At 35.9% G+C, this 26,512-nt stretch overlaps 1 protein-coding gene and 1 non-coding gene across 6 annotated transcripts in view; one reads left to right on the top strand and one right to left on the bottom strand.

Annotated features, from left to right (window-relative positions):
• DENND1B (DENN domain containing 1B) overlaps positions 1-26,512 on the bottom strand; it is a 183,764-nt gene that overhangs the window by 71,870 nt on the left and 85,382 nt on the right. For 4 of the 5 annotated variants that reach the window (XR_012914500.1, XM_075996989.1, XM_012744347.3 and 1 more), the window contains 5 exons: positions 26,162-26,221; positions 24,446-24,499; positions 21,530-21,640; positions 7,126-7,226; positions 1,398-1,443 (listed from right to left, as the gene is read on the bottom strand). Coding sequence is in view for 4 of the 5 variants with exons in the window: in XM_075996989.1 (XP_075853104.1) it covers positions 1,398-1,443; positions 7,126-7,226; positions 21,530-21,640; positions 24,446-24,499; positions 26,162-26,221 (372 nt within the window). In the remaining variant the exon portion in view is untranslated. The remainder of the gene's footprint in view (positions 1-1,397; positions 1,444-7,125; positions 7,227-21,529; positions 21,641-24,445; positions 24,500-26,161; positions 26,222-26,512) is intronic. The other variant, XM_012744346.3, reaches the window with a different exon arrangement.
• On the top strand, positions 15,824-15,948 carry LOC142864038 (small nucleolar RNA SNORA52). Its single transcript, XR_012914634.1, has one exon. It is a non-coding gene; the product is annotated as a small nucleolar RNA SNORA52 (small nucleolar RNA).

The following is a 26,512-nucleotide window of genomic DNA, read 5'->3' as shown; positions in this document are numbered from 1 at the left end:
TATATTGTAAAAGTTACATATCGTATTAGATACATTAAATAAGGAGAGAAATATATACTAACACAAAAATCCAATTTGACAGCTCTTTTTAAAGAATCCAACTATGGTCAGAGTTTGAATAAAGTTACAATACTGATGAATAAAATGCCAGCCATATATTCCATGATCTAATAACAGATTAAATACCTATTCATTCATGTTTTATTTCATTTAATTTGTCCTTTCACTATAAGTGCCTTGACATAAGAACAAGTTTTCTAAAAATGAATAAAATATAGAGTCATAAAGTTATCCAGCCCAGACTTCAATATTAAAAACCTACTAAAGAAATCCATCAAAATGTACAGTTTTAAATATTGAAACAAAAAATGTTGCCCTAGCATTTTGCAAAAAGAAAACAATGCCCAAAGATGGAGCACAGGTAGAATTCCATAACCCAGGCCTCCGACAGGGGTGACTCTCTCCCAGTATGATCCTCGGGAGTTTTAAAACGCATCAACAGATTTTTCTTTGATCAAAGTAAGGACTAAGGGTATCTACAACTAATAAGAAAACCAAGCATGATTCATTAAGGTTGCTCATTAGAAATTGGGTTAAAGTGAAAACTGCACAATCAGCAAAAAGAGAAATTTATTTGAATGAAACTGAAATCATCCAGCATAATGATGTCACTCGATTGACCCAAGTCTTCTGTTTTAATCCAAGCCTTTTGTTTATTATTTTACATGCTAACATTATAAGAATCTTCTGTGAAATCTCACAGATTTTAAGTTCAAGGTGTTTAAAATTCAAGGTGTTTCACTATAGGGACAACTGAAATGATAAAAATCATTCTGGAATGATGTGGTAAAGGGGATAAACGTTGCTAAATTTTACATCCCCCAACAGGACTGAAAATTAACGCTTATTTAAAAACCTATATTCTAATTTAAAAGTTCACAATTAGTACATTAAAACCACATTTTGTAAAAGCATACTGATAAACTGAAACATAACAAAGTTTGTAAAATAAAAATGTTTCAGTTTATGACTCATAAGTATGTAAATTTTGACTTTCAAAATATAGGTCTGAAGAAGAGATATAAATGAGCAAGTTGCCATAAAAAAAAAGTGGTTCATCACATACTAAAATTTTCAATATTTAAAACTTACCATATAACATCTACCAAATATAACCTATTTCCATGGTTTCCTGCTATTGAAAACGGTCATTTAGTATACTAATTTAAATGAAATAATTTTAATGTTACCTTTTTAAAAATGAACATTTGAGTATAATCCAAATATAAAACTAATCGTTGCTTTGTACTATTCAATTGATATTCCTTCAAAGCAAAATTGTTTCAAGTACTATTTTTATTAATTGTATCACTATCCCATGTCTGAAAGATACTCACCTCTATGAGGCTGGAGTGTATTCCAATCAGGTATGGCATTGGGGCACTAAATTAAAAATATATATATGCATAGATTCATATAGGTGATTAAAAATGAAACAACAATATAAGTAATTCAGAATGTTTAAAAATATAAATGTATTAAATGCTCAGTTCTAGCATAACACATTATAGATATTCAAAATTATTTAACATATAAAACTCAAATTTAATCTTAGAGGCCATTAATATATTTAAATTAAGGTTGGTTTATATAAAAGTCACAAAATCATTTATAATCAAATCAACAGCTGCAATACCTAAAAAAACTTTTTCATTTAAGGAGAGTATCAGGGTCTGGGCCATACTCTTGAGTTGAATTTCTTCCATCTACCTCATAGCAAATATATACTAAATAATCATCACATTTATTTACATTTCTTTTGTACATCTTTTCCTATTCAATTAAATTCTTACTTCTATGTTATTTTTTAATATGTCTCCATTGCTTCATGCCTACTAAGCCCCAACATTTATGAGGCCAGTCAGCAAAGACAGCTCGAGACTTGCTGTGCGTCTAGCACAGCTCTGGAGCTAGAGGAGCAAAAACAAACAAGGTCCTCACCTACTGTGCCATCTCTCCCTTCAAGTACCTTGTCTTTTATTTAAATTTTATAAATTCAGGTATATCCAAATTTTACTTTTATTAATAAAATAATTTCAATAAATTTTAAAATAGTTAAATGTGAGAATGATTTTGAATTAACTGAACACATGATATCTGGAGCATACCAAGTGCCAGGCCATGAGGTAGAAGTTTGGGAACAATAATCAACATAGAAACAGAATATATTCCCTTATGGACCCTATACTCTAGCAGAGAAGACACATATTAAATAATTTTAAATACATAAAATCAGAATTACTAGTTATTTCAGAAATACCTCTCATGAAATACATGAAGGAAGTTATTCAATTTGACATTTCAAAACTAAAATATCATCTAACATGAAAACATGAGAATGGACAGATGTCTACCAAGGTGATAAAAAGATATGTGAATAAATAGCTATTTTAAAACAAAACATTCTGGACAATTCTTTTATAGACATCTTTGTGCTCTATTAATGCAAATTTTTCTATTAATGCAAACAGATAATCCTCTTTCTCAAAGGATTTGCATAATTTTCTAAACATCATTGTCATTATTACAACAAAGCTGCCCAAACTGTGTGTTCACTTTGCTACTGAGAACCAGTAATAGATAAAACTAGCAGGCACCCTGACAGACCCAGAGATTTCAAAGTAACCTCAAACAGCTCCAAATTTAAGGATGGCTAAACACTAATCTATATAGCCAGACTTCACAAAAGAAGTGTTAAATTCTTATTTTACTCCTCGTTAGCCTGTGCATTCTAGTTCATTACCTCTTCTACTAGATTCTAATTCCCAGTTGTCTTTGCCTTTAGTAGCTTTGTTCCTCCCTACTTTTTTTTTTTTTTATAATTTTTATGCAACAGACCATCTGGAATTGATCTGATATTCTGGATACTTCACTTGACTGAAAGTTGAGAACTATTTATAGGCCTTGATATCTTTAAGACCCAACAGATTTTCTGCCTTCAAAAGGAAACGGGGGGACAAATGTGGACTGTTCCACTTTTGCTTAAACGAGGGAAGGCCAGTCACATCCCCAGCTCAAGTTCTCATCCCTGGAATTCCTCCTGGGACCCCACAGAAGACATAAAATGCACATCACCAACCACTCTGGGCTTTCCATGACCTGGGTTTGGGCAACTTTGACTAAACAAGCCAGGCAACTCCCAAGATCTTTACTGCATCAAGCCCTCCACATGTACAAAATGGCATTAAATTATTAAAGTCACTATGCAAACTTCCAATTTGCCCCAGGTTAGGTTACCCTACCCACAAGATTTATAATATTTGAAGAGTCCGTGGTATCTCAGGTTTCAAAGTATATTTTAATAAAAGAGTGTTAAACAAAACATAAGCCTCCTAGAAACAATCCCTATGGCCATTTTACAAATGTTGAAGGGATACTGAGTAGATAAGAATTTCATAAAATCAGAGACAAAAGTGCTAAATAACCTGTTGAAATACTATGAAATACATCTAGGAAAACATTTTTAAAATTTTATGAAAGCTACTAACCTTTAGAAGTATAAACAATAAATTTATAAAAATTATTAAGCTAAAATAAAAAGTTCAATAAAAAGCTCCTACATAGAAGTTAATAATACAGTAACTTGAAACTTTTAAAAATATTATCACTGGGTATCATCCACATATTTTCTTCTAATTTCTAACAAAATCCAAAACATGACAGATAAGAGAATGGGTAATCATTATTAATCTGAAGCCTAATTTCCTAAAATAATTATGTTTTACAGAATACAGAATTAATTGAATAGTTGTTTCTTTCTCACAAAAATGGATTATAATCCTAATATGAAATCAGCTAGATCTAACAAAAAGTGATTTTGCAACCCTAGCTGAAATTTCCTAATTAGATTAGGGCATTATAAGAAAGAGCTTCTTGGCAATACAACACGTTTTAACATCCATGTGCAAAACTGTTCTAGAACCTTCTGTCAATGAAGTTATTCTGCAAAGACAGGATACAGAAGGCTCCATTATTTCTGCTGCTTTTTGTTAGCAAATTCTTCTCTACTCAAAAATAGGTTTTTTTTTTTTTTTTTTAGGTTTTCTTACAAAGAGACCGTCCACGACATAGACTATAACAGCAGTCTCCTAGAGTAGTCTAAAGGACATAGCTTTTATTTATTTTTTTAAAAACTATTTGCTCAGAAGCTAAATCTGCTCCTTCCACAGGAGAGTCAGATGGAGAGCCTAAACAAAAAGAGCTACCCAAACATTCCCTGAAAACATAACAAACGATCATGACCGTAAGGTCCTCGAGTCACCCCCCTCCTGCGTGCTCATGGACTCAGACAGGTTGGGGGCGCCTGGTGACGCCACAGACTCCCCACATTCGGGCTCTTGTGTCAGCTGGCTAAGGGGGCAGTGGATGGTGTGGCTTCTCCCAGGAGCCTCCCCAACTTGCCGCAGCGTGGGCCACTCCTTCCTTTGCACTCGCGTACACGGTCTCTCGTACGCCTCTGCCGGAGCACTCAGAGTGTTTCAGCATCATGCTTTGCTGTGTGTGTGTGTGTGTGTGTGTGTGTGCATATGCACACGTGTACGTATGTGTAGATTTCTTCCTGTCTGTAAATCTCACAAGGACAGATACCAAGTCTTACTCATCGCGTTACATATTCACAGCTTGGTAAATAGGTGTTCACTAAATGTTTAATGAACACATGAATGAACGAATGACCCAACAGAGTCACAGGGCTTTTGCAGCAGATCAAGATGCGCTATTCGCCCGTGGTCACCAGATGGCACCGTGGCCCTCCACAGCCCATGCCACGGCAGAGCTACAGGTTCAAAACAGAGAGACTTTGTGGAGGCAGGGTTAACTCAGGACTCAGCAGGTCTCAATCCCGTCAAAGAGTTAGCAAAGATGTATCTACTCCTATCAAATCTTCCTGGTGCTATTTTTGAACTGGCATATAAAAATTACTTATTCAAAGCCCATGAGATTGAAGGGATAATCTGTACCATTTTTCTCCCTTTTGCATATAGATCAGTGTGATTCTAACCTCAAGGATGCAGAGGGAAGAATATCATTTTTCCTAGGAAACAGTTTAATCCATCAATTTTTTTGACAATGAAAGAGAGCCAGAGTTTTAGCTATTCTAAAAAGAATCATATTGAGTATACTATGGTATTATACTTCCTATGGTAGAAGCTGAGCCTATCACTGTGGCCTAAAGGATGAGGGAGTTTCAGACGCTCCTTGTTTGAGCGCCACTGCTCTGCTCTCTGGGCCAGGGAAGTGTCTGGCATGGAGACTGTCAGAAATCATCCTAAAGGCTATTTTAGATGTTAAAACTAGAAAGAAAATTCCAGGAATTGAAATACGAAACAAGCTTCCTTCATTATAGTGGAAGCAGCAGAGAAAGAAGAATCTGACAGCAGGGATAGTATCAGAAAGACAGCTCTGGAAAGGATTAGCACAGAACTGCCTGTGTCATAGAATAGATTCTAAATAACATTTTAGAAAGCCTTAAATGTGTAATTCATTACACAGAAATGAACTTAAAGGTGTGTTACCTGTTAAGAGGTCAGAACATCTTAATAGGAAAATTAAGATGTCATGAACAGTATATATGATAAAATATAATTCTAAACCTCATAATTAGAAGTGTTAGTTCTTGAACCATTAACTTGACATACTTTTAAAAATCATATCAATATATTTTCAAATGCTTTCATAAAAAATATTTTTGAAATAAATCAGTTTTAATTACTGAAATCTATGTGCAAAGATCTACCACACATGCCAACATAAACAGACTGCAGTCCCTGCCTTCAAGAATGCTAAAATACTATAGGTATGTTCATCAAAGAAAAACTCTAAAATGAATAAAAGAACCTATTTATGGATTTAGCTTTACTCTTAGAGTAAATGCCTCACGATAAAATTAAACTGCATTCCTATAGTGTCCTGCAAAACTGTTTCCTAGTTATTAAACAGCAGAACACAGTAGTGGTAGGACACCAGCATTATGAATACTAATAATAGTAGTACCATGCTGTGGAAATACACAATACATTAGTATAATCAATATGTGGCCAAACACGTGTTGTCATTACAATCACCTGTTCTGAGGAGGGCCAGTCATAAAAACTTAAAAGAAAACCTGTATGTACAAACTTAAATCATTTTAATCCTTAAATACTTTCTGCCTTTAATAGAAAGTGAAATAAATACATTTATTCTAAAAGAGTTTTGTTTTTTAATAACATTAGCTGTGATATAAACAAACACATTACAGTCAAAATTATTTCCTTCTATGTATGTGTGGACATGCATGGTTTAGAGGAAAAATCCTGTCACATTTCTTAAGAATTAAGCTACACCTGCAGAAAATGATTATGCAATGAAGACACCGTTTTACTGCCCCCCCCCATCCTGAAAAAAGCCCTAAAGCTGCTGCTCAGGCAGCATAATCTTGTCCAGCCTCACTGTAAGTGTGCAGACTCTTTCAGGGGAAGAGGACAAGGAGGTTCCAGAGGCCTGGCTGAATTCAGATTGGGTTGGATCACTGAGAGTTGTTTCTAGTACTGGGAAGCTCTTTAGAATTACTCCCAACTCTTTTCAACATGACTTTTCACAGTGGCTTAAGGCTGAGACTTTGAATCAAACCTGAGACTGGAGAATTCTTGTATTAAAGGCCGCCTGTTTGCTGGCACGTGGTACTTGGGGGCTACTGAGGAAAGAGAGGCAGAGGGAGGCGTGCCCTGACCGAGACAACGTGCTTCCTGGCAGACAAAGTCTGACCTTCTCTAACCAATGCCATAACTTCCGCACTATTTTCCTAGCCACAACCTGATTGTATCTATTTATGCACTTAGTCATCTAAATGACTGCAAAAGAAATTCACAAAATCCAAAGAACTTCATGTTTGCCAAGTATAAATTTTTGCTGCCTCTGAGAAGAATTATTCTGTCGTTCATAAAAATCACTCCTTAGCACTTATTTCTAGTCATTAGGTTTCCATCGTTCCTTTCATGCAGACCGCAAGTTTACCTACTCTACAAACAAACGCACTTGTTTCCCAACGGTGAAGCCTGGGCGTGGAGGCCTGGCGAGGCGGCTTACCAGCAGTAGTCCAGCAGGTGGGGAGGGAGCACGGGGATGTAGATGTGCTGCCAGTACATCGGGTACAGCAGAGCCGCCGATCCGTGCAGACACGCGGTTAACTGAAATCGGCAAAAGGATAGCAAAAGTAAGTAGCCGCTGACCCTCCAAAAAAGGGGGGGGAGGGGCACATTCAAGGTATCAGAGATGAACAATAATCATGAAACAATTCATGTAATGACAGAGATCACATTGTCTTTATCAATTCCACGTGTAAAAGGGCTTATGTCTCAGAGGCCCCTCGGAAAAATACATAAACAGCACAAGTAGCTCCTTGGGAATCATATGCAGATCGTGATGATCACCTGAAAAGACAGTTTGGGTCAAAACCTAATGCACGAACAGAAGTAAAACTGAAGCATTAGGTGAGCATCTTAGAAATACTGCAGGAAATCACAATTTGTACGGCGCGGTTTGCGCATCGCTCAGATTAATACGACACGATTAAATATGGAGAGGAAGAGCGGCTGAAAGCTCCTGAGGGATATCATTAGGGCAAATTGCCAAAGAATGAAACATGAGCCAGTCAGGAGCGTCTGGAAGCTGCAGTGATACCAGGGGAGCCGAGCGCTCGACAGTTGGAGCTTCAGCAACGTGTGAACCGCGGGTCACGGTACCAAGAGACTCTGCTCACTGACACGCAGGATGTCACCATTGACCAGCGAACCGCCCAAGCTTGACAGCTGTATCCAGGAAGCCAAGGATATCATAATTTCATGTTTAAACTGCTCATTCCAGATTAACATTTTGTTTCTTAGCTTTCTATCACAACAGCTGCAATTACATTATTGCTATTTTAAAGGTAATTGCCATTTTAATTGTTTTGTTTTGGCAAGCGGTTAAACGCTCAACAAAAGGAATATCACTTTTTTTCTCCCTCCTACTAACCCTCATCAGAATTGTTTCCATGTGACTTTGTCTCCATTTTAAATTTTATTTCTGTGGGTGTAACATCATTTTTTAGTGTTTAAAGCGATAGTTAAATCGGCATTCTTCATCATTTTAAAGTTTTGTTATGGTCTGTATTTCAAGGTTACCAACTAAATCATTTAATTCAACTTGAAAATCAAAATTTTGAAAATAAACTATCTGACAGTGAACCACAGATTCTATTAACCATTATCTCTATTATTATACAAATAAATTAAAACACTGTAATAATTAATTTAAAATAAAGGCACACAAAGCAATCCATAGCTTACTAATAGCAATATTTGTCTATGTTTAAAAGTGCAAAATAGTTCCATTAAATAAAAAAATCAATTAAAATAATCTGATCTGAAAAAGATACAAATTTTCATTGAAAATACACTTGTCTTTGTCATAGACATTATATTGTTTTAAGTCACATTACTAATCAATTTTATATGGCAAACAATATATTTTGATTTCACTCAGGATGTTACCATGTTAGGGTTTCAGTACTTTGCCCTTACAAGCCTTAATAGTTTGTCCTAGTATCCCTTCTATAAATATTTTTTAAATTTCTTAATTGGAGCATACAATGTGCCACTAGGAGGCATTCAAATACCTCTATTTAACAATTACAGACCATAAATTTATATACTCACTAACTTGAACTAGAGGGAAATGAAAATGGAGTTGATCTAACTCATTGTGTCAAATTCTCCAAAGAGCTCTTAGGTACCCAGGTTGTAAATTAGGTCTCCTTAGAGCTTGTTAACTCTTTCCTCCCCTTCCGTGTAACCTGGTGGGCTAAAGAGCTTTTGCAGCTTTGAAAGGCAGCTAATTACTCGATTTCTCCATCTGCACACAGATGACTTTTGAAACAGCTCATTTAAAACCTTAAAAACAAAAAAAGGAAAGTGTCCCTTTTTTATTACTGAGAATATAACAATGGAGCAAGAGAAAAAACACATTCTCAAAATGAGGAATTATAAAGGAGGACGACTTATTTCACCGAGCAAATTCAGAGTCCAAAGCACCCTGCTAAACGCTATGTAGATACTTTCCCTGCCCCCTAAATGGTCATCCTTAAATGAAGTCATTAATTTCCCACTAACAAGACACAACATTATCTGATGCGTTTGACTGGCTCCTTAGAGGATGGTTTCTGTGATCACAAGCAGAGCTGCAAAACTTCTGCAATGGCAGCATCAAGCAGAGGGTCATCTCTGCTAATCAGTATCTACCAGGAGAGAGGGAAACTCTACAGGACTTGGCAACTTTGGAGATATGGGGAATGGGTGACAGAGAGAGGTAAAAATATATGACCATTCCTCCACAACCCTGGCTTCTGAAATTCACAACTAGAATGAATTGATATAATAATCCATTATACTACACAGCAAAAGTATCAGGTTTAAGTGGAACTATAAGTCATTCGCTTTTGCAAATATTGACTGTTAACTGTGAGGCATCCGAGTGGATATTTCCAGAGAAGGCAGAAGCACAGCACAGAACAGCCCTCACGTTCACCAGCAGCATGCATGAACTCTGTAGCTTTAAACATTGAGAAAATACTCTTATAGCATATTCTTTGTAAAGATAACAAAGTTGCAAGTAAAGAAAAATACAATTAAGAAAAAATGAATTTACTAGAAAATTAAACACATTTATATATAAATTTTAACACTTAAGTGTACTATAGAGACAAAGTTAGGGCTGTACCACCACCAAGCAGAGTGGCCTCTAACACACCTGTTAATATAACCAGGTCTCAGAATCCTAATCTTTAAAATAGGAACTCCATGCTAGATGATCTGTAAGCATTGCCTCTCATTGATCAAATACTCTTTATTCTTAGATCAATTCCAACTTTTTATATTCTTATTTTTTTCCCCATTCAGGTGGTTAACAGAATATTTTAACCAGACTATAATTCAGATCTACGTTCAAAATATATGTAAAGATCATCTCTAAATGATTTAAAACACATTAGGTAACTGTGAAACTGGAAACACAATAATTTGCTTAATTTAACAAAAAATTTTGAGTGTCTGCTATGTGCCAACACAAATCCCTACTAGGCAACAGGGCCAAGGCAATGACAGAACCAAGTCCCTGTTGTCATGGAGCTTACATGTGAGTGGGGAAGGCAAACAGTAAACAAGTAAAATACAGATTATGTCAGATATGAATTTTATGAAGGAATCTAAAACAGGGTGAGGGGCAAGAGAACAATGGAGGAAGGAGGATCATAGCAGAACTCCAATGCAGGACCCAACTGCAGCGAGGGAGCAAGCCGTGGATTTGAGGAGAAGAGCATTCAAAAGTCCTGACACATAAACACGCTTCACACCCTCACAGAGCAACGAGGAGGCCAGTGAGATCTGACTGGAGGACGTGGGAGAACAGCATGAGATAAGGTCAGGCAGGAAAGCAGGGTCAACAACAGAGAACCTTCTGGCACATGGCAAAGTCTCAAAGTTTTATTCTGGTGAGACTTTTCTATACCTCTGAAGAGAGTACTGCAATTCAATGAGCCAAGTAAGAAAAAGAATCTTAATAAAGTTATTTACGACACAGTGAATCTTTAAGCTTCAAGAGAAATGACACATCACAGAGTCTTTCTTTGGGCTACATTACTCAAGAGCATACGTCTGGTTAGTGACTCCACATTGCTTTTCTAATATTGCCAGTTACTTCTTTAATATCACAGTTATTCTTCACAAAAGCAAAGAAAAGGGTGAGGGAAAATATCTCCATGTTTCAATTAAAACATACATCTGGCATTATACTCTAAATCTGTAGGATAACAATAAATTGTTACAATTTTCTGAGAAAAATAAATTTACCTGGTAAAGGTTTAAGAAAAAATTCCTTATCTTTAAGGTGCACACGTATTTCCATAAAGCACACTCAATATGTGGAACTGATACAGTTCCAAAGGGCTGACTAATGCAAAATGAAAACACTGAGAATGTTTATTTCCTACAGACTCCCATTGTAAGTATATACGGGAACCACGGGAAGAGACAAGAACCAGGGCCTGTGAAACCCAAGAGAGAAACCTAACAATAAAGGTCAGCAACAGTGAACTCAGTTCATAGCGTAAAGGCTCGACCTCAGTCCCAGGTCAGCAGGCCTCGATGGCAACCGTGCCAGCAGCAAACATCTGCACAGTGCCTGCCACGTGCCAGGCACTGCCATGAGCGCTGAAAGTCCTCAGATCCATCTAGTCCTCAGGACAGTCTCATGAGGCAGGGGCCATCACCATTATCCTCATTTAGCAGGACACTGAGGCAAAATCAAACCGACTGCCCAGATCACACAGCCTGCAAGCAGCAAAGCCAGGACATGCACCAAGGCAGGCTGGGTCCAGACGACAGTCATCACTATTTTGAACTGCCTTTAGTCTACAAAGATTTAAAATTTCCATCACTATGAGCTTTAGATGGCATCTACCGACTGAAAATGCTGTATTTTATACTAACTGTATAATAGAGAAGGCATCTTTGGACTGAACAAATAAACAAGAACAGTTGACCTTTATTTGAAGAATTTAGGGAGCTCTGACAGAGATCCAATTTACAAAACTTTCCTCAGGCATTACAGTCTACAACTTCAGCAGGAAATTAATAGAATAGACTCTTGAAATGTTAAAAGGATAAGATCACTGATAAAAGTTCTACAAGTTATCATCTCAACCTGTATTTGCAAATACACTTAAGTTTGAAACCAAACCAAATCTTTCCTGCTTTGTGATATGAAATTTTTTTTTTTTTTTTTTTTAGTTTCATTTGCCATTTTGCTTAGAAGTGAAGTGTGATATGAAATTTGATCTATTCCTGTCCTTAAACTATATTTATTACTGGAAATAAGCCTATTAACAAAATTTAGCAGTGTTTTAAGCAATTGAATAGGCATGTATGTTGAGGGGGAAAAACCCACATTTATCAGATTCCCATGGATACAGCGGAAAAATGGTCCCTCCAGTATAATCACACAATGAAAGACAGCACAATTCTTACCAGGACACCTTACAGGTAAAGATCTCATGTTGATACTGACACATCATGACTCCCACTATTCTAGTCTCTGTATTGCCCAGCCAGATGGTACCTCATTCTCTATGAAGAAATTCTACTCACTCCAACTAGCATTCTGTATGAGTTACTGAGGGCAGATTTACATCCCCCAAAAAAGTATTTATTGATAAAAATCCAAGAAGCATATATTAGAGACTTCATTTTCAACTGAATACTTAATTCAGAAATTTAAGCACTATAACTATTAATAACTACAAATATACAGAACTGCTGCAAATGGGAATATAATAAATTCCTCACATAATTTTAAACATTTAGTGGAAAACATCTGCTTAAAAACATTTAAATTATATTCACATTTAGAAGTTTAGACCAAAAAAAAAAAAAAAATGGTTGGGCACAGTAGCTCATGCCTGTAATCCTAGCACTCTGGAAGGTCGAGGTGGGAGGATCACTTGAGCTTAGGAGTTCAAGACTAGCCTGAGCAAGAGTGAGATCCTGTCTCTACTAAAAATAGAAAAAATTAGCCAGGCATGGTGGCTCATGCCTGTAGTCCCAGCTACTCAGGAGGCTGAGGTGGGAGAATCACTTGAGCCCAGGAGTTTGAGGTTGCAGTGAGCTATGAGGACGCCACTGCACTCTACCTGGAGTGGCAGAATGAGGCTCTGTCTCAAAAAAAAAAAAAAAGTAGTTTAGATCAAAAAAGGTATAACAGCAGCATATTTGAAAATTTCAAAATTATCTCAACTATAAACTAGTCTCATTTGAGTAAAACTCTAACATTCAAATTAAGTAATAGTTATAAGGAAATGTTTGCAAAAATGGCAATTTTACATAATGAAAAAGACAAAATCTGGCCGTGAATTTTTTCTTTTTTAAATAGCATTTATTTTTTAGAGTAATTTTTTAGACTCATAGCAAAACTGAGCAGAAAGTACAGAGTAGATATTTCTCATGTTTCCCCTGGCCCCACACATGCATGCACAGCCTACCCTATTATGAACATCCCCCACCAGAGTGGCACATGGTTACGACTGACGGACATACGTGGACACAGCGCTATCACGCAGGTGAATAGTTCACAGTAAGTTTCACTCTCACTGTCGTACATTCCATGGGTATGGACAAATTTATAATGAAATGCATTCAAACGTTACAGTATAAAAAAAAAGCCTCTGTCAAATACTTAGGCATAAATCTAACAAATTTTGATCTATAGATTTAATGTGATCCCAGTCAAAATGTACAAGATCTATACGAGAATAACTACAAAATTCTGATAAAATAAATCAAAGAAGAACTAAATAAATGGAGAGAGATCGCACGTTCACAGAAAGAAGACCCAACATCATTGAGATGCCAGTTCTTCCCAACTTGATCTGTAGATTTAATGTGATCCCAGTCGAAATCCCAGCAAGTTATTTTGTGGATATCAACAGACTGACTCTAAAGTTCACATAGAGAGGCAGAAGACCCAGAATAGTCAACACAATTTTGAAAAAGAACAAAGTTAGAAGACTAACACTATCTGACTTCAAAATTTACTCTAAAGCTACAGTACTCAAGACAGTGTTATACTTGTAAAAGAACAGACAAATAGATCAGTGGAAAGAATATGGCGCCTAGAAATATACTAATATAAATAAAATTATCTGATTTTGACAAAGCAGCAAAGGCAACACAATGGAAAAAGGTAGCCTTTTCAATAAATGGCGCTGTAACAACTGGATATCCACATGCCGATAAAAATGAACCTAGATTTACACCCTTCACAAAAATATACTTAACATAGATCACAGACTTTATTGTAAAATGCAAAACTATAAGACTCCCAGAAGATTCACAGGATAAAATACACATGATCTAGGGTTTGGTGATGACTTTTTGGATAACGACACCAAAGGCATGACCAAGAAAGAAAGAATTGATAAGCTGGAACTTCATTAAAATTTAAAATTTCTGTTATGTGAAAAACACTGTCAATAGAATAAAACAATAAGTCACAGACTAAGAGAAAAATATTTGCAAAAGACATACCTGATAAAGGACTGCTATTCAAAAAAATATACAAAAAATTCTTAAAATTCAACAGTAAGAATATAAACAACTCAGTTAAAAAATGGGCCAAAGAACTTAACAGACATCTCGCCAAAGAAAATATACAGATAAAAAATAAGCATAAGAAAATATCCCCCATATCATATGTCATCAGGAAAATGCAGAGTAAAACAGCAATGATTTTCCCCTAATGTCTATTAGAATAGCCAAAATCTAGAGCAGTGACAACAGCAAATGCTGGTGAAGATTTGGAGCAATGGTGACTGTTATTTCTGCTGGAAATGCAAAATGGCATAGGCACTTTGGAAGACAGTTTGGTTGGTTTCAAACAAAACTAAGTATTTTTTTCTTTTTTAATGCCTTTTCATACTAAAATTTTATATTTCATTTTCTTCTTTTATTCTATTAGGATGGTATTAGGGTGGTATCTTAGTCTGTTTGGGCTGCTATAACAGAATATCTTAAACTGGGTCGTTTATGAATAATAGAAATTTATTTCTCACAGGTCTGGAGGCTGGGAAGTCCAAGATCAAGGTACCTGCAGATTCAGTGTCTGGGGAAGTCTTGCTCTCCGCTCAGCAGATGGCATCTGTTCCTGCATCCTCCTCACCTGGCAGAGGGAGCAGACAGCTCTCCTGCACCTTTTTTATAAAGTTACTCATCCCATTTGTGAGGGCAGAGCCCTGATGACTCTTAATTACCTCCTAGATTGTGATTTAATCACTTCCAAAGGCTTCACCTCGCAATACTATCACACTGGGGTTTAAGTTCCAAAATACAAACACGCAATCAGACAACATCATTATTTACCTAATAATGGCAAGTGGTAAATTCTAATACTTCATTACTAAAAAGTCATTCTAATGTCTTTCCATTGTAACAAACAAAGCCCTTTTGAAAGTTCTAATCATCTCACACTCTGGTCATCCGTTTATTAGTGTTTCCTAGCCAAATTATTCTAAATTTCTCTTGCCCGCTTGCTTCCTTCAAGTATTTATTCTTTCATTAATTTTACAGATGGGGATACTGAGACCAGCTTAAACCAAGTGCCCCAGATTATGCAGCCAGTGAGTGGGGCACCAAACGTGTGGCAGGGACGATTACTGGTACTGGGGATCAGTGACAAGCAAGAGAGACAAAGATCTCCTCCCTCAGGAAGCTTACTTACGTCCTAGTTGCCCTCCACACGCCACCACTGCTGCCACACCAGCCTCTTCTTGGCTCTGTGGGTGCCTGTGGCCATCCCACTGTACACAAAGGGCAATGTCCTCAAACACGCGTCCTCCCCTACAGGACCGTTCCCCCTGCTACTAAATTTACTTTCTATTCTCAAGTCAATTCAATAGCAGTTTTGCTTTTCCTGGAGAAGGGTCTTCTACTTTTCCACCAAAATTAAGGAGCCTAACACTACAACATTCCTCAAATTTACCTGTCTATCCTCTCTCTTTACAAACACCCAAACTCTACATTCAGAGGACAATGGGTTAGTATGTCCAAATGGATTATACAAAGATTACATAATTTGGCAACTACTAAAAAAATAAACTGTACGATAAAACAACCACTGCACTTAACAACTAGAAAGGACCCAAGAGATCACTGTTGTCCAATTTCTTCATTTTTAAGATAATAAACTTCAGGGTGTGGCGTGATCTATCCTAATCCTGCTGGCCAGCCTATGGCCTGCCAGGTTTCACTGTGGACCATAGCGCCCTGGCAGCCTCATCCAAGGAGTGAGCAAGGGCTCATATCCTGGGAGCTTCTCCAGACATGCCAATTAGCAAAGGAAAAAAAAAGAAGAAGAAGAAGAAAAGGGGGAGAAACTTCAGGGTAGAAAATATAAAATTAAATGGCTTACATGAAGTCACCTGATCTATTGATTGAATAGTTAGGACTGAAACACAGATCTTTAATTTTAGAAGACATCATTAGTATAATCACACTACTACCATATCTGCAAATAATATTTCAAATAACCAATAAATAAAACCTGATTGTCTGAAGCTACTCCTTGATTATTAGTCATATTTGAAAACCACAGTTATCTCTCACCAAGAACAAAACAAAACTGATCATAAACCACTAGCAATTGAAAAAGAGGTGATCACAATAGCAGAGCAATCACAAATTCGAAATCTTTATAAGCGGAGGTAAGTATTCTAATAATTTTTAAATCACATATAATTTAATGAAAATGAATAATTATACATATACATGATATATTTCATATTAAAATTATGAGATATCTTTTCCATATATGTTTAATATACAGGTATATATTTAGAATACACATCCTATGTTTGTAAATATATACATATCAGAGTTGTAAGAACAAAGCTTACAGAACCTAAAAGAATGACAATTTAATATACCCCTTAGATAATCCCATAATCATTAGAGTAAAAATTCTGCTTTGTGAATTCAAAGCCAATTGTTTACTCTGAGAAGACAACTGTACCAAATCATAAGGTAGAAATATGAGCTTATTTTCATGAAAACCAGAGCTATTAGCACCACCAAAGCTGAAAGATACAAACACTTCCAGTTTCCCTGTCTCCTCCGGCTCGCCTGCCACCCCCCTTCCCAGCAGAGTTCCAGGCGGCCTCAGCAGGCCCGTCTCCACACGGCACTCACAGTCTCAGTGTTCAGGACAGCAGTGTGCATGCCAGATAATACACCAGTAAGTGGACTCATCGTCTGTAATTTCAGCTGACATAACTGGTTGCTATGGGTTTGGGGAAGAATTAAAAATCTAAAAATTGTTCCTAGAATCTCTCTCCCTGAGATCTTCTGGTAACAATTTTTAGCTGCCCCTCTCTGCTGCAGCTTTACAAACAGGAGGGGCATGAATACACCTCGATAACCCCAACAGCGGAGAAGGCCTGGGCAATCTTTGTTCTTCGCCAACCGTCCAATTCCTAGCCTCCAGAAAGAGTCTCTGTGCGTCAAGGTTTCGGAGCAAATGCTGATACAGGTGGTACCATCAAGAGACAAATCAAGAATATGTATAATCCAGATGAAGAGGTTAGAATCCTCCGGACTCCCTTTCAGTCTGACTAAACCTATAAAATCTGCATTTTAATGGCTGGTGCTCCAGAGATCACAAGGTTTCTTTCTGCACGTGCCCTCCAAGGAATTAACGAGAGGAGGAGGGAAAAGCATATGCTTCGATGCCTGGGGGTGACTCGCACAAAGGGAGAAATTACAGTTTATTAGCATAACTCCAGCACCCACAGCATATTGCTTGCTCTACATATTCCAAAAATAACACACACTACACAATCAAATCTCCGTAACTAATGTGCTTACGGGCTTTAAGAGGGTAACGTTTACCAACGAAACACTGGTCAAAATAATAGCTAACATTTAGACATCTGCTTTCAAGAGAGGCATCCTTTCCACCTGCTTCTGCAGGCCACAGAGATGCACTCTAGTTAACATATCACTGACAGGATGATGAGAGCGCTCCTGTCAGATGCTGGCCAGCCGGGTGTCTGAGACAAAATGCACAGCCCCAGCTGACTAGTTAGAGAAAGTCTGCTGAAGCACAATTATAGAGGCATATGACAAGGCTTCATGCCTGGCTGATTTGAGAGCCAATGACATGGCTTTAAACAGCAATCCTCCCTATCTATGGTCACAAAACAGCAATAAGTCAACTGATAGACGCTTGTAACACCATGATTTATTCCTCTGCATCACTGATATGATGTTCTGCTCGTCTGCCAAGACTCACTCGGGGCTGACACCTACAGCCTGCCTACAGCATGCGTAAAATCAATGTCTTGTTCAGGATTACCAGAAACCTTCCCCTGTGTACTCGCTAATATGTAAGTCAACAGGATGAAAACAAAAATGATTATGTCCCAATTCCTTAATCTCAAACATGCAAAACTATAATAATAGGTCCTAACACAACGCCATATTTTAAAATACAGAGGGGGGACCCATTAAAATTTTAAAAATATTAAATATTTTTATATATTTGTTTATATATCTTAGAACTAAAATTTTTTAAAGTTTATCTTTATAAAGGTACAAATTATGATTTTTTTAGCTACAAAGAACATCTGAAGAACCCTTAAACTAGCTAATTTGCTACCAGGGTATCACCACTAAAACCTGTAGCAAGATGTAAGGCTAACAAGTATGATTCTACTATAACCGTAAAAAATTATGATTGTCAAAGAGTAAATAACTGAGGCAAACAAAATCTTAGCACTACCGGTGTTAAGACACTTTAACTTATATGTGTCCTCCCAATAATTAAAATTCTCACTGTGTTCTTTAAAAATGAAAAATGAGTAAAACACAATTCCTTATAGCAAGAAGTACATTATAATCTCTATGGTATATAAAAAATATAACAATGTAAAAAGCTTAAAAGCAACTATTCTTTCCTTTGATGTTTCAGACAGTTCATTAAACTCCTCTTAAATAGCTTATTTCTAATCTATGTTACAGCACTAATCCTTGACCTCAAATGTTACCATGCATACACTTTTTGAGTTATTTCCATTACCTTACAATTGAAAAAATACAATTTTGAGATTTTAAATTATAGTACTGATATGCCCACTTTCACAGAAAATTGAAAATATATTTTACATGCTGAAAAAATATATGCATTTAAAAGAGTAAGTTTGGAGAAATGATGTAGTAATATCAAAAAATAAGTACTAGTCAGTGAAGCAATTATTTCTTTTTTCTCACCCATCTTACAGAGATGTGAAGAAATTCAGTCTGAATCATGTTGTATTTTTATGTATTTCTTTTTCTGATATCTTTAACTTAGCATTAAAGTAAAACCATTCTTCTTACCCCTCCTGCTGCTCCTCCTCATTTTTAACCATGATTTTCTTAAGATTATAAAGGAGATATGTGTGTGTGTGTGTGTGTGTGTGTGTGTGTGTGTGTGTGTGAATATTGTCATCATGATTTAAAAAGTTATACAAACTTGTCTTATAGGCCTAGGTTATTCATATCAGGATTACCTCATGTAACCAATATTAATTAGGCACATACCATGTGCCAGGCACTAAGAATTCAATAAGCAAAGTCAAGCCTAAGCTCGCTTGGTGCTTATGTCCAACCGGGATGAGAAAGATCATAAACAAATGAACCAATAAATAGCTATTAAGTCCTATGGCTGTGAGTGCATTAGGGCAATGCACAAGCGAATGTGTGCGGGGTGGGCTGGGGGGCAGGTCTCTATCTTACTAAGGTGGTGATGGAAGAGAGGTTGCTCTGAGGAGTAGGGTCTGAGCAGGGATCTGAAGACAGTGAGGGAGTGAGCTATGTGGATGAAGTACAAGCTGCTCTGTTTGTGAAGACATTAAAAATAAATCTAACTATTTGCTTTTGAAAGACATTGAAGTTTTCCTTTGTTTTAATTTATATCCACTTCTCAATGGCTGGGTAGTCTCTCTTTGACTCAATTTTTTTCATGTGTAAAGTGGGAGTATTAGTAGTCTTGATCTCATAGGGTTGCTATAAAGATTAAGGAAACATATAAGAGAAATTCTTAGAATTGTATCTGCACAGGATGTTTAATTATTATTAGGTATAATTGTATAAGAGTCTAGTTCTGTAGTTTAGAGTAAACATTAACATGGCTATCTTTTATATTTGCCTTAAAAAACAAATTGTTATCATAATGGCTTGGTGTTACTCAGGGACTTGTTTCCTATGTTCGAGGTCAACTGAAGATCAAGTGTTTATGACAGTTCAGGAAAACCTAGTGGTGACGGCACCTCTGAGTTACCAGCTCTGTTTTGGTTCACTCTCCAGGGCAGTTGAACTGATAAAAAAAAACATAATTCAAGTTCTCTTTCATGATCTTCTCACCCTTCTTATGTGGGGGAAGCTGCTTTACTTGAATCTATCTTGAACAATTCCTTTATATATACAGTACACATAAAAATACATCTGCTATAAATTCTATGCATAGTAACATTTAAGGTCAAGGATTGGTGCCTTCACATAAATTAGAAATAAGCTATCTAAGAGTTGTTTAATGAAATCTCTGAAACATTTAAGGAAAGAGTAGTTGCTTTTAAACTTTTTACATTCTTATATTTTTTATATACCATAGGACAATAATTACTTCCTGTTAATGTAAGAAATTGTGTTTTATCCTTTTTTTTTTCATTTTTAAAGTACACAGTGAAAATTTTAATTATTAGGAGAACACACACAAGTTAAAGCGTCTTACCATTCATAATGCTAGAATTTTGTTTGCCTCAGTTACTTACTCTTTGACAATCACGATTTTTCATAATTGTAACAGAACCACATTTGTCAGCCTGGCATCCTGCTGCAGGGAGAATTAGGAGACCCAGCTTCACATAATGTGTCTCCAACAAGCTTTTCAGACTTGGGGCAGCCATGTAATCACTCTCAAATATCCTCCTTACTGGTAAAATACTAAACAGATACCCTAGAGAAATCCTAAAACTCTTTCTACTCTAAAACACTAAAATATTATGGAAAGAGGTTTTTATTTCAACTACTGCAGAGTAAGACATTTTTTTAATTAAACAAATTTGTGAAGAAAATTCATGTCATACTGAAAAACAGTTTTTAATAAAGATATCATGGACTACTCAAAACTATATTTTAATTTATGTTAAAAATTAAAGTTGAAAATACTAGATTTTTAATGCTTGAAGGAGAAAAAAATTATGAAATCTAGCAAAATACTTTTGAATATTTTTCTACAACTGAAAAAAAATCCTTCTCTTCTCACTGCCTTTACCACAGTAATGAACACCTTCCAAGAGAACATTTTAGTGAGTGTCATAAAACCCATGATTTATAAAAAAAAAAAAAAAAAAAAAATGCTACTTTGACTTTTAAGTTATTATCAGTCTGAAGAGCTCCTCCAAATCAAACTATTATAGCAGCTACTCCCAAACCACGACTTGGCAACAAAGATGAATCCACCTATTACCAGGTTAGGGTAGCAGCTATTATCATGGCCCGTTGATTTCTTTCAAGTAGCTCCAATGGAAAAAGCCACAAGTGAATAATAAAGATCTCATAATAGCTCTTAAGAATTCTTTATATGGTAGAAGGCACTAAAATGAACTCTGGAGAGTTAAAAAAGGGGGGGAAAAAACAACTCTCATCTCTTGATAAGAAAAAATAATTAACCTGACTTAATGCATCTGAGAAGGCCTCCTATAAATCAGACTTTTGTACTTCAAGGGCCAGATTAAAACCGTATATCAAAAAAGTATGTAGATATTGTCTTGTAAGCACACAGGAACACTGCTGAATCTGCCGCGGTTTCCAGGCCTTTCTGCGGAGCGCTCGATGCGTGCTGCGCGAGGGGAGAAGTGTGAAGTACTCACAGTGCTTAATTTGCCGGAGGTGATGAGGATGCGCCGCTCGTGCAGCATGCTGGCGTACAGCTGCAGCATGTTGCCCACGTCCACCGCCACAAAGTACTCCGTGAGGTTCCTCTGCGCAGGCAGAAAACAGCTGTGTGAGCGGCGGCTCTCCACGCGCACGAAGGAAAACACTCTATGTGCTTACCAGAATGTCTTCAGATTCAGAGGACGTTATCATTTAAAATGGTATTCATTACAACAATTAAATTCAGTGCTACTCCGCTGCACATGAAGCATGAAATAATATGTTGTTGTTACTATCTGACACATAACCTACTCCAGGAGAGTGTTTCCCGGAGTGTGACCACAGGATCATGGATCAAGCTAATTTCCTGGGCCCCAACCTAGACCTGCTGAATTGTCATCTTCAGGGTATCGCCCCCAAGAATCTGCTTTTTAAACAAAAACTCCTGGTGATTCTTAGACACACTGATGCTTAAGAATCCACTACCCCAGAAAATACATTTAAATCTTTTTTTAACAAATAAATAATGCTATTTAATAAATAAATATTTTATGTATTAAATATATATCAAATATAGTAAATTTATTTTATTATTTATTATAATATGTTTATTATATAATAAATATATTGTATTAAATATAATGAATTTATTTTATTTATTATAATTATAAATATATTATATTTCCTATAACGTTACAATAACGTTAAATATATTTAACGAATGTTTGCCATTTGTTATACAGGCAAAATCACAATCTGATACTACACAGTATGTACACAGCACCCAGAGGATGAGATGGATCTATAAGGCAGTTATTTGTCTTGTTATTAAGGAAAATCTCTTGTTTATACCCCATGTCAGACTTGCTTTATGTCACTGTAACCAAATACAATTTGGTGATGCTCTAAACTGATTTTTTAATTTAGCACTCTAAATTATTTCCCCCACATAAGAACAAAGCTGAGATAAGCTACACTAACTTTGACTTTAAATTCTCTCCTTCTCATTACTTATTTTTAATTTCCTGTAATCAAACTTAAGTGCATCAAAATGCAATGAATCCATGAAGAGACTGAATAAGACCCAATAATAAACTGTAACTGTATAGCACCGGGTGGACTATGACCCAGAAGGCTAAAACTTTTAGTTGGGAAAGAAAATAAGAAATTCAACTGTTTCTTCAATTTCCAAAAGGCAGAAATTTTACCAGCCCAAATTGGAAATCATGACAGAGCATATCAACAGAATCTCTGAGTGCCAGTGAGCGATGGCGAGTTGGATGAGGGGACGTTCATCCCGGCTTTCTCCATCTGAAGCCCACCTCACCTTCTATCCTTCGTACAGAAAGTCAATGGCATTCAGCATCAACATATTTCCTGTAATCTTAAAGAAAGATACTTCTTCCATGGGGAGTTATTTCCCAACACAGAATGCTGCCTTATGCTTACGTCCTTGCTTTTTATTTTCCCCCAACCAGGACTTTTTACAAAATAAAATGTTTATTCTCAGTGGCAGTTTTTCCTTAGAATGTTTTCTTTTAAACTTTCAAGGCAATGGTCTTTTTAAAAATGCAGGGCATTTGGTAAATCAAGCTATGAGTTGTCTGTTAACAGAAGTAAGAGGAAGGTAAACAGAGAGAGAGCAGAAGGGAGTGACTTTGAGTTTGTATCAGAAACTCTGAAGTGAAGGGACCAGAGTCACAGACCGGGCGTGGCCAGGCAGCTTTAAGGACAATGTGGGAGCAGCTGCCCACGACACACAGCAGTCAGGACTGCAGGGTCTGTTACGTAGGTGAGAGCTCTGATGGTCTAACTCAAGTCCACACGAAGAGCAACTTAATGCAAAGTCTTCTCAGAGGGGTTTATCTAAATTCAGCTGTGCAAAAACACCATGATAGCCTTGGTTTGATATTAGAGAATTTACAATTGTTTTCTTGGATTTCATTCACTACCTGTGTGCTTTTAGAAACCAAACACTGAATATATTTCAAAACATATTTAGAAAAATACAATATACGTAACCTTAACATTTGTACCCCCATAATATGCTGAAATAAAAAAAAGAAAAAAAAACAGTAAAATTCTAAAGTAAATAAGAAGTATATATGGAAATACTATATTGCTGTTGATTTTACTTTCACTTTTGATTATTTCTACTGATTCATTTTACGTTTCCAAGGGAAGCTAGAAGAAAACTATGTAAGGGAATATTTCCTTTTCACACAGTTATCTGATATCATAAAAGCATACTTGTTACTTCTGCTTATCCATGTTAATTTTTCCTACAAATTATTAATTTGTAAGAACTACTGAATCACTGAACATACTCCTGATAGAGCTACAATTAAGACTCTAAATAGAATGCAAAATTTAGCTATTTTTATAATTTCTTATAATATTCTTCAAGCCTTAGGAAATATTTATTACTTTAAATTAAAATCAGGAAATCAAGTACAAGACACCTAAGACTTGAACAGAATTACATACAAGGAATCTAAAATACTATAGTTATTTCATTAATTATTTGTGTGAAGACAGTTCCCACTGCTAGTATTCCTCCCTACCAGCAGAGCAATCTCCTGAGATCTCTCTCCTACCTGATAACAGGGGGGCTCAGGACCTAATTAAATGTTTATGATCCTAACTAGTTTAAATGACAAAAATAAGTTTTCTCATATAATTATTCTCAATTTTCCTTACATAAAACCAAATATTAAGAGGGTAATGGGGCAGATATATAAAGAGGAAAAGGAAATATTATCACTGTTTCTTATTTTGCCATGATGTCTCATAAACACAGATAATTACAAACTACCCTATTTCTCTATACATAAATCCATAAACAATGAGACCAAAATAAATAAAATTCACTATGTAAGTAGAATAATTAAAGTAGGAAACAGAAAACTTACACTCTCGGGTATTGTTGGGAGTCCAGTTACATCAGGGGCAATGAAGTAGGAATGCTAATCAATACAAACAAATCACATAAGAAAAAGAGAATTAAAATTTTTGGGTGTTATATATAATTTGAGAATAAAAATAGAAAAAATATATTGACTGAATTAATAAAGGCCATGGACTGACACTCATGATTTGTTGAATTTGAGATATTCTTAAATGAGTTAGCAAGTTTATATGAAATTTAACAACTTTCTTATATAAAAAGTTAAGTGTTAAAAATTTTCACTTTAAAATTGAACAAAATTGAAAGAAGAATCCTGGGAGAGTTTTAAGGTAAAAAGGGTACAGTACTGAATGGTTTTTCATATGTATATAACATATAAATGCATATATTCTTAATATACATTTAGGTAGACTAAGGAAAGTACATAACTAAGAAAGTTTTATATATACATAAAATATAGAAGTATATATATATTTCTTTTTTTTTTTGAGACAGAGTTTCACTCTGTTGCCTGGGCTAGAGTGCTGTGGCGTCAGCCTAGCTCACGGCAACCTCAGACTCCTGGGCTCAAGCGATCCTCCTGCCTCAGCCTCCCGAGTAGCTGGGACTACAGGCATGTGCCACCATGCCCAGCTAATTTTTTCTATATATTTTTAGTTGTCCAGCTAATTGCTTTCTACTTTTAGTAGAGACAGGGTCTTTGCTCTTGCTCAGGCTGGTCTCAAACTCCTGAGCTCAAACGATCCACCTGCCTCGGCCTCCCAGACTGCTAGGATTACAGGCATGAGCCACCTCGGCCGGCCTGTATTTCTTAAAATACATTTAGTTTAGACTAGAAAAATAAAGCTTGCTAACCCAAGTGTATGTCAAAATCTATTACAATTCCTGAGTTTTTGTGGTAAGTCACAACAAATCTCTTTTGTAAACATCAGCCACTATATTATTTAGAAAGCAGCAACAAACATAATTTTTAAATGTTTAAAACTTCTTAAAAATATTCTTATTCCAAAATATGAGCCTCACACATTCACTAAACAAATGCAAATTAGCTTCAATAATGTTCAAAGCAGTATAACATTTGATGAAAATATTTATGTAATGAACATACTGTGTGCGTGCCTTCATGTTTCCCGCAATGTCCCCAAATTCTACCACCCAGAACCAAAGTGCAACTTAATCACTGAAAACCGTTTTATCTTCTGTTCATATCAATCTCCAAAATTATTTTAATATCTTAATCACATAAGGACATATTTAATACCATCTTATAATTAAAGATTAAAAAAGAAACATTCTGGCCATATTTGAGCACAGTTGAACTAGTCAGAACAAAGCCAGTTGACACAATCATAGCATATAATTTTCCAGGGCAGAAGAACAATAGGAGATAAAGCATAAGAACTTTTGATAAAATACATGACAGAAAGCTCATTTGGGAATATATTTTAAAATTACTATGGAAAATGAAGACTATGCATAGATTTGGTTTCCATTAGCTACTTTGATTTTGAAGGGGTTTTACTATTACTATATTTTCATAAAACTATGGTTTAAAAAATAGCATAATCAGAAAATATATTCCCAATGATTACTTTTCTTAAAAGAGTCAAATTTACCATTTCCCAAAGGACTAGAGTGAATCTTAAAGACATAGTGAAAGAAGTTAATTATTTTTCCAATTTAATAGTGATTTTTAGAAGCCAATGTCCTTTTAACTCACCGGTACTAGAGAGGGCTGATCTTTCACAACTTGCTCACTGGCAATAAATATCTCTTGGTTCTTATGATATATGAGAGAGAAAAATGAATACTTTCATAGGGAGGCTTACACAACAATTTGCTGTGTATCTGAGACAAATCCATGTAGCTACGTTAGCCATTGAAAAATACTTGAATAACATTAATTATAAATGTTATTTTAAATGCTGATTTGCTAATTTTATGCTAGAAAAATCCTAAAGGGAGTATTTTCATATTGTGAAAATAGAGAATCCATGGATGTTTAATGATTTTGAAAGACAGTTTCAGAAAACCACTTACATTAGAGATTAACTTTTCATAAAATCTGATA

Source organism: Microcebus murinus, chromosome 23 (assembly GCF_040939455.1).
Source record: "Microcebus murinus isolate Inina chromosome 23, M.murinus_Inina_mat1.0, whole genome shotgun sequence".
Lineage (NCBI taxonomy): Eukaryota > Metazoa > Chordata > Mammalia > Primates > Cheirogaleidae > Microcebus > Microcebus murinus.
Note: the sequence above shows the minus strand (reverse complement) of the source record. Positions and strands in the feature narration are given on the sequence as shown.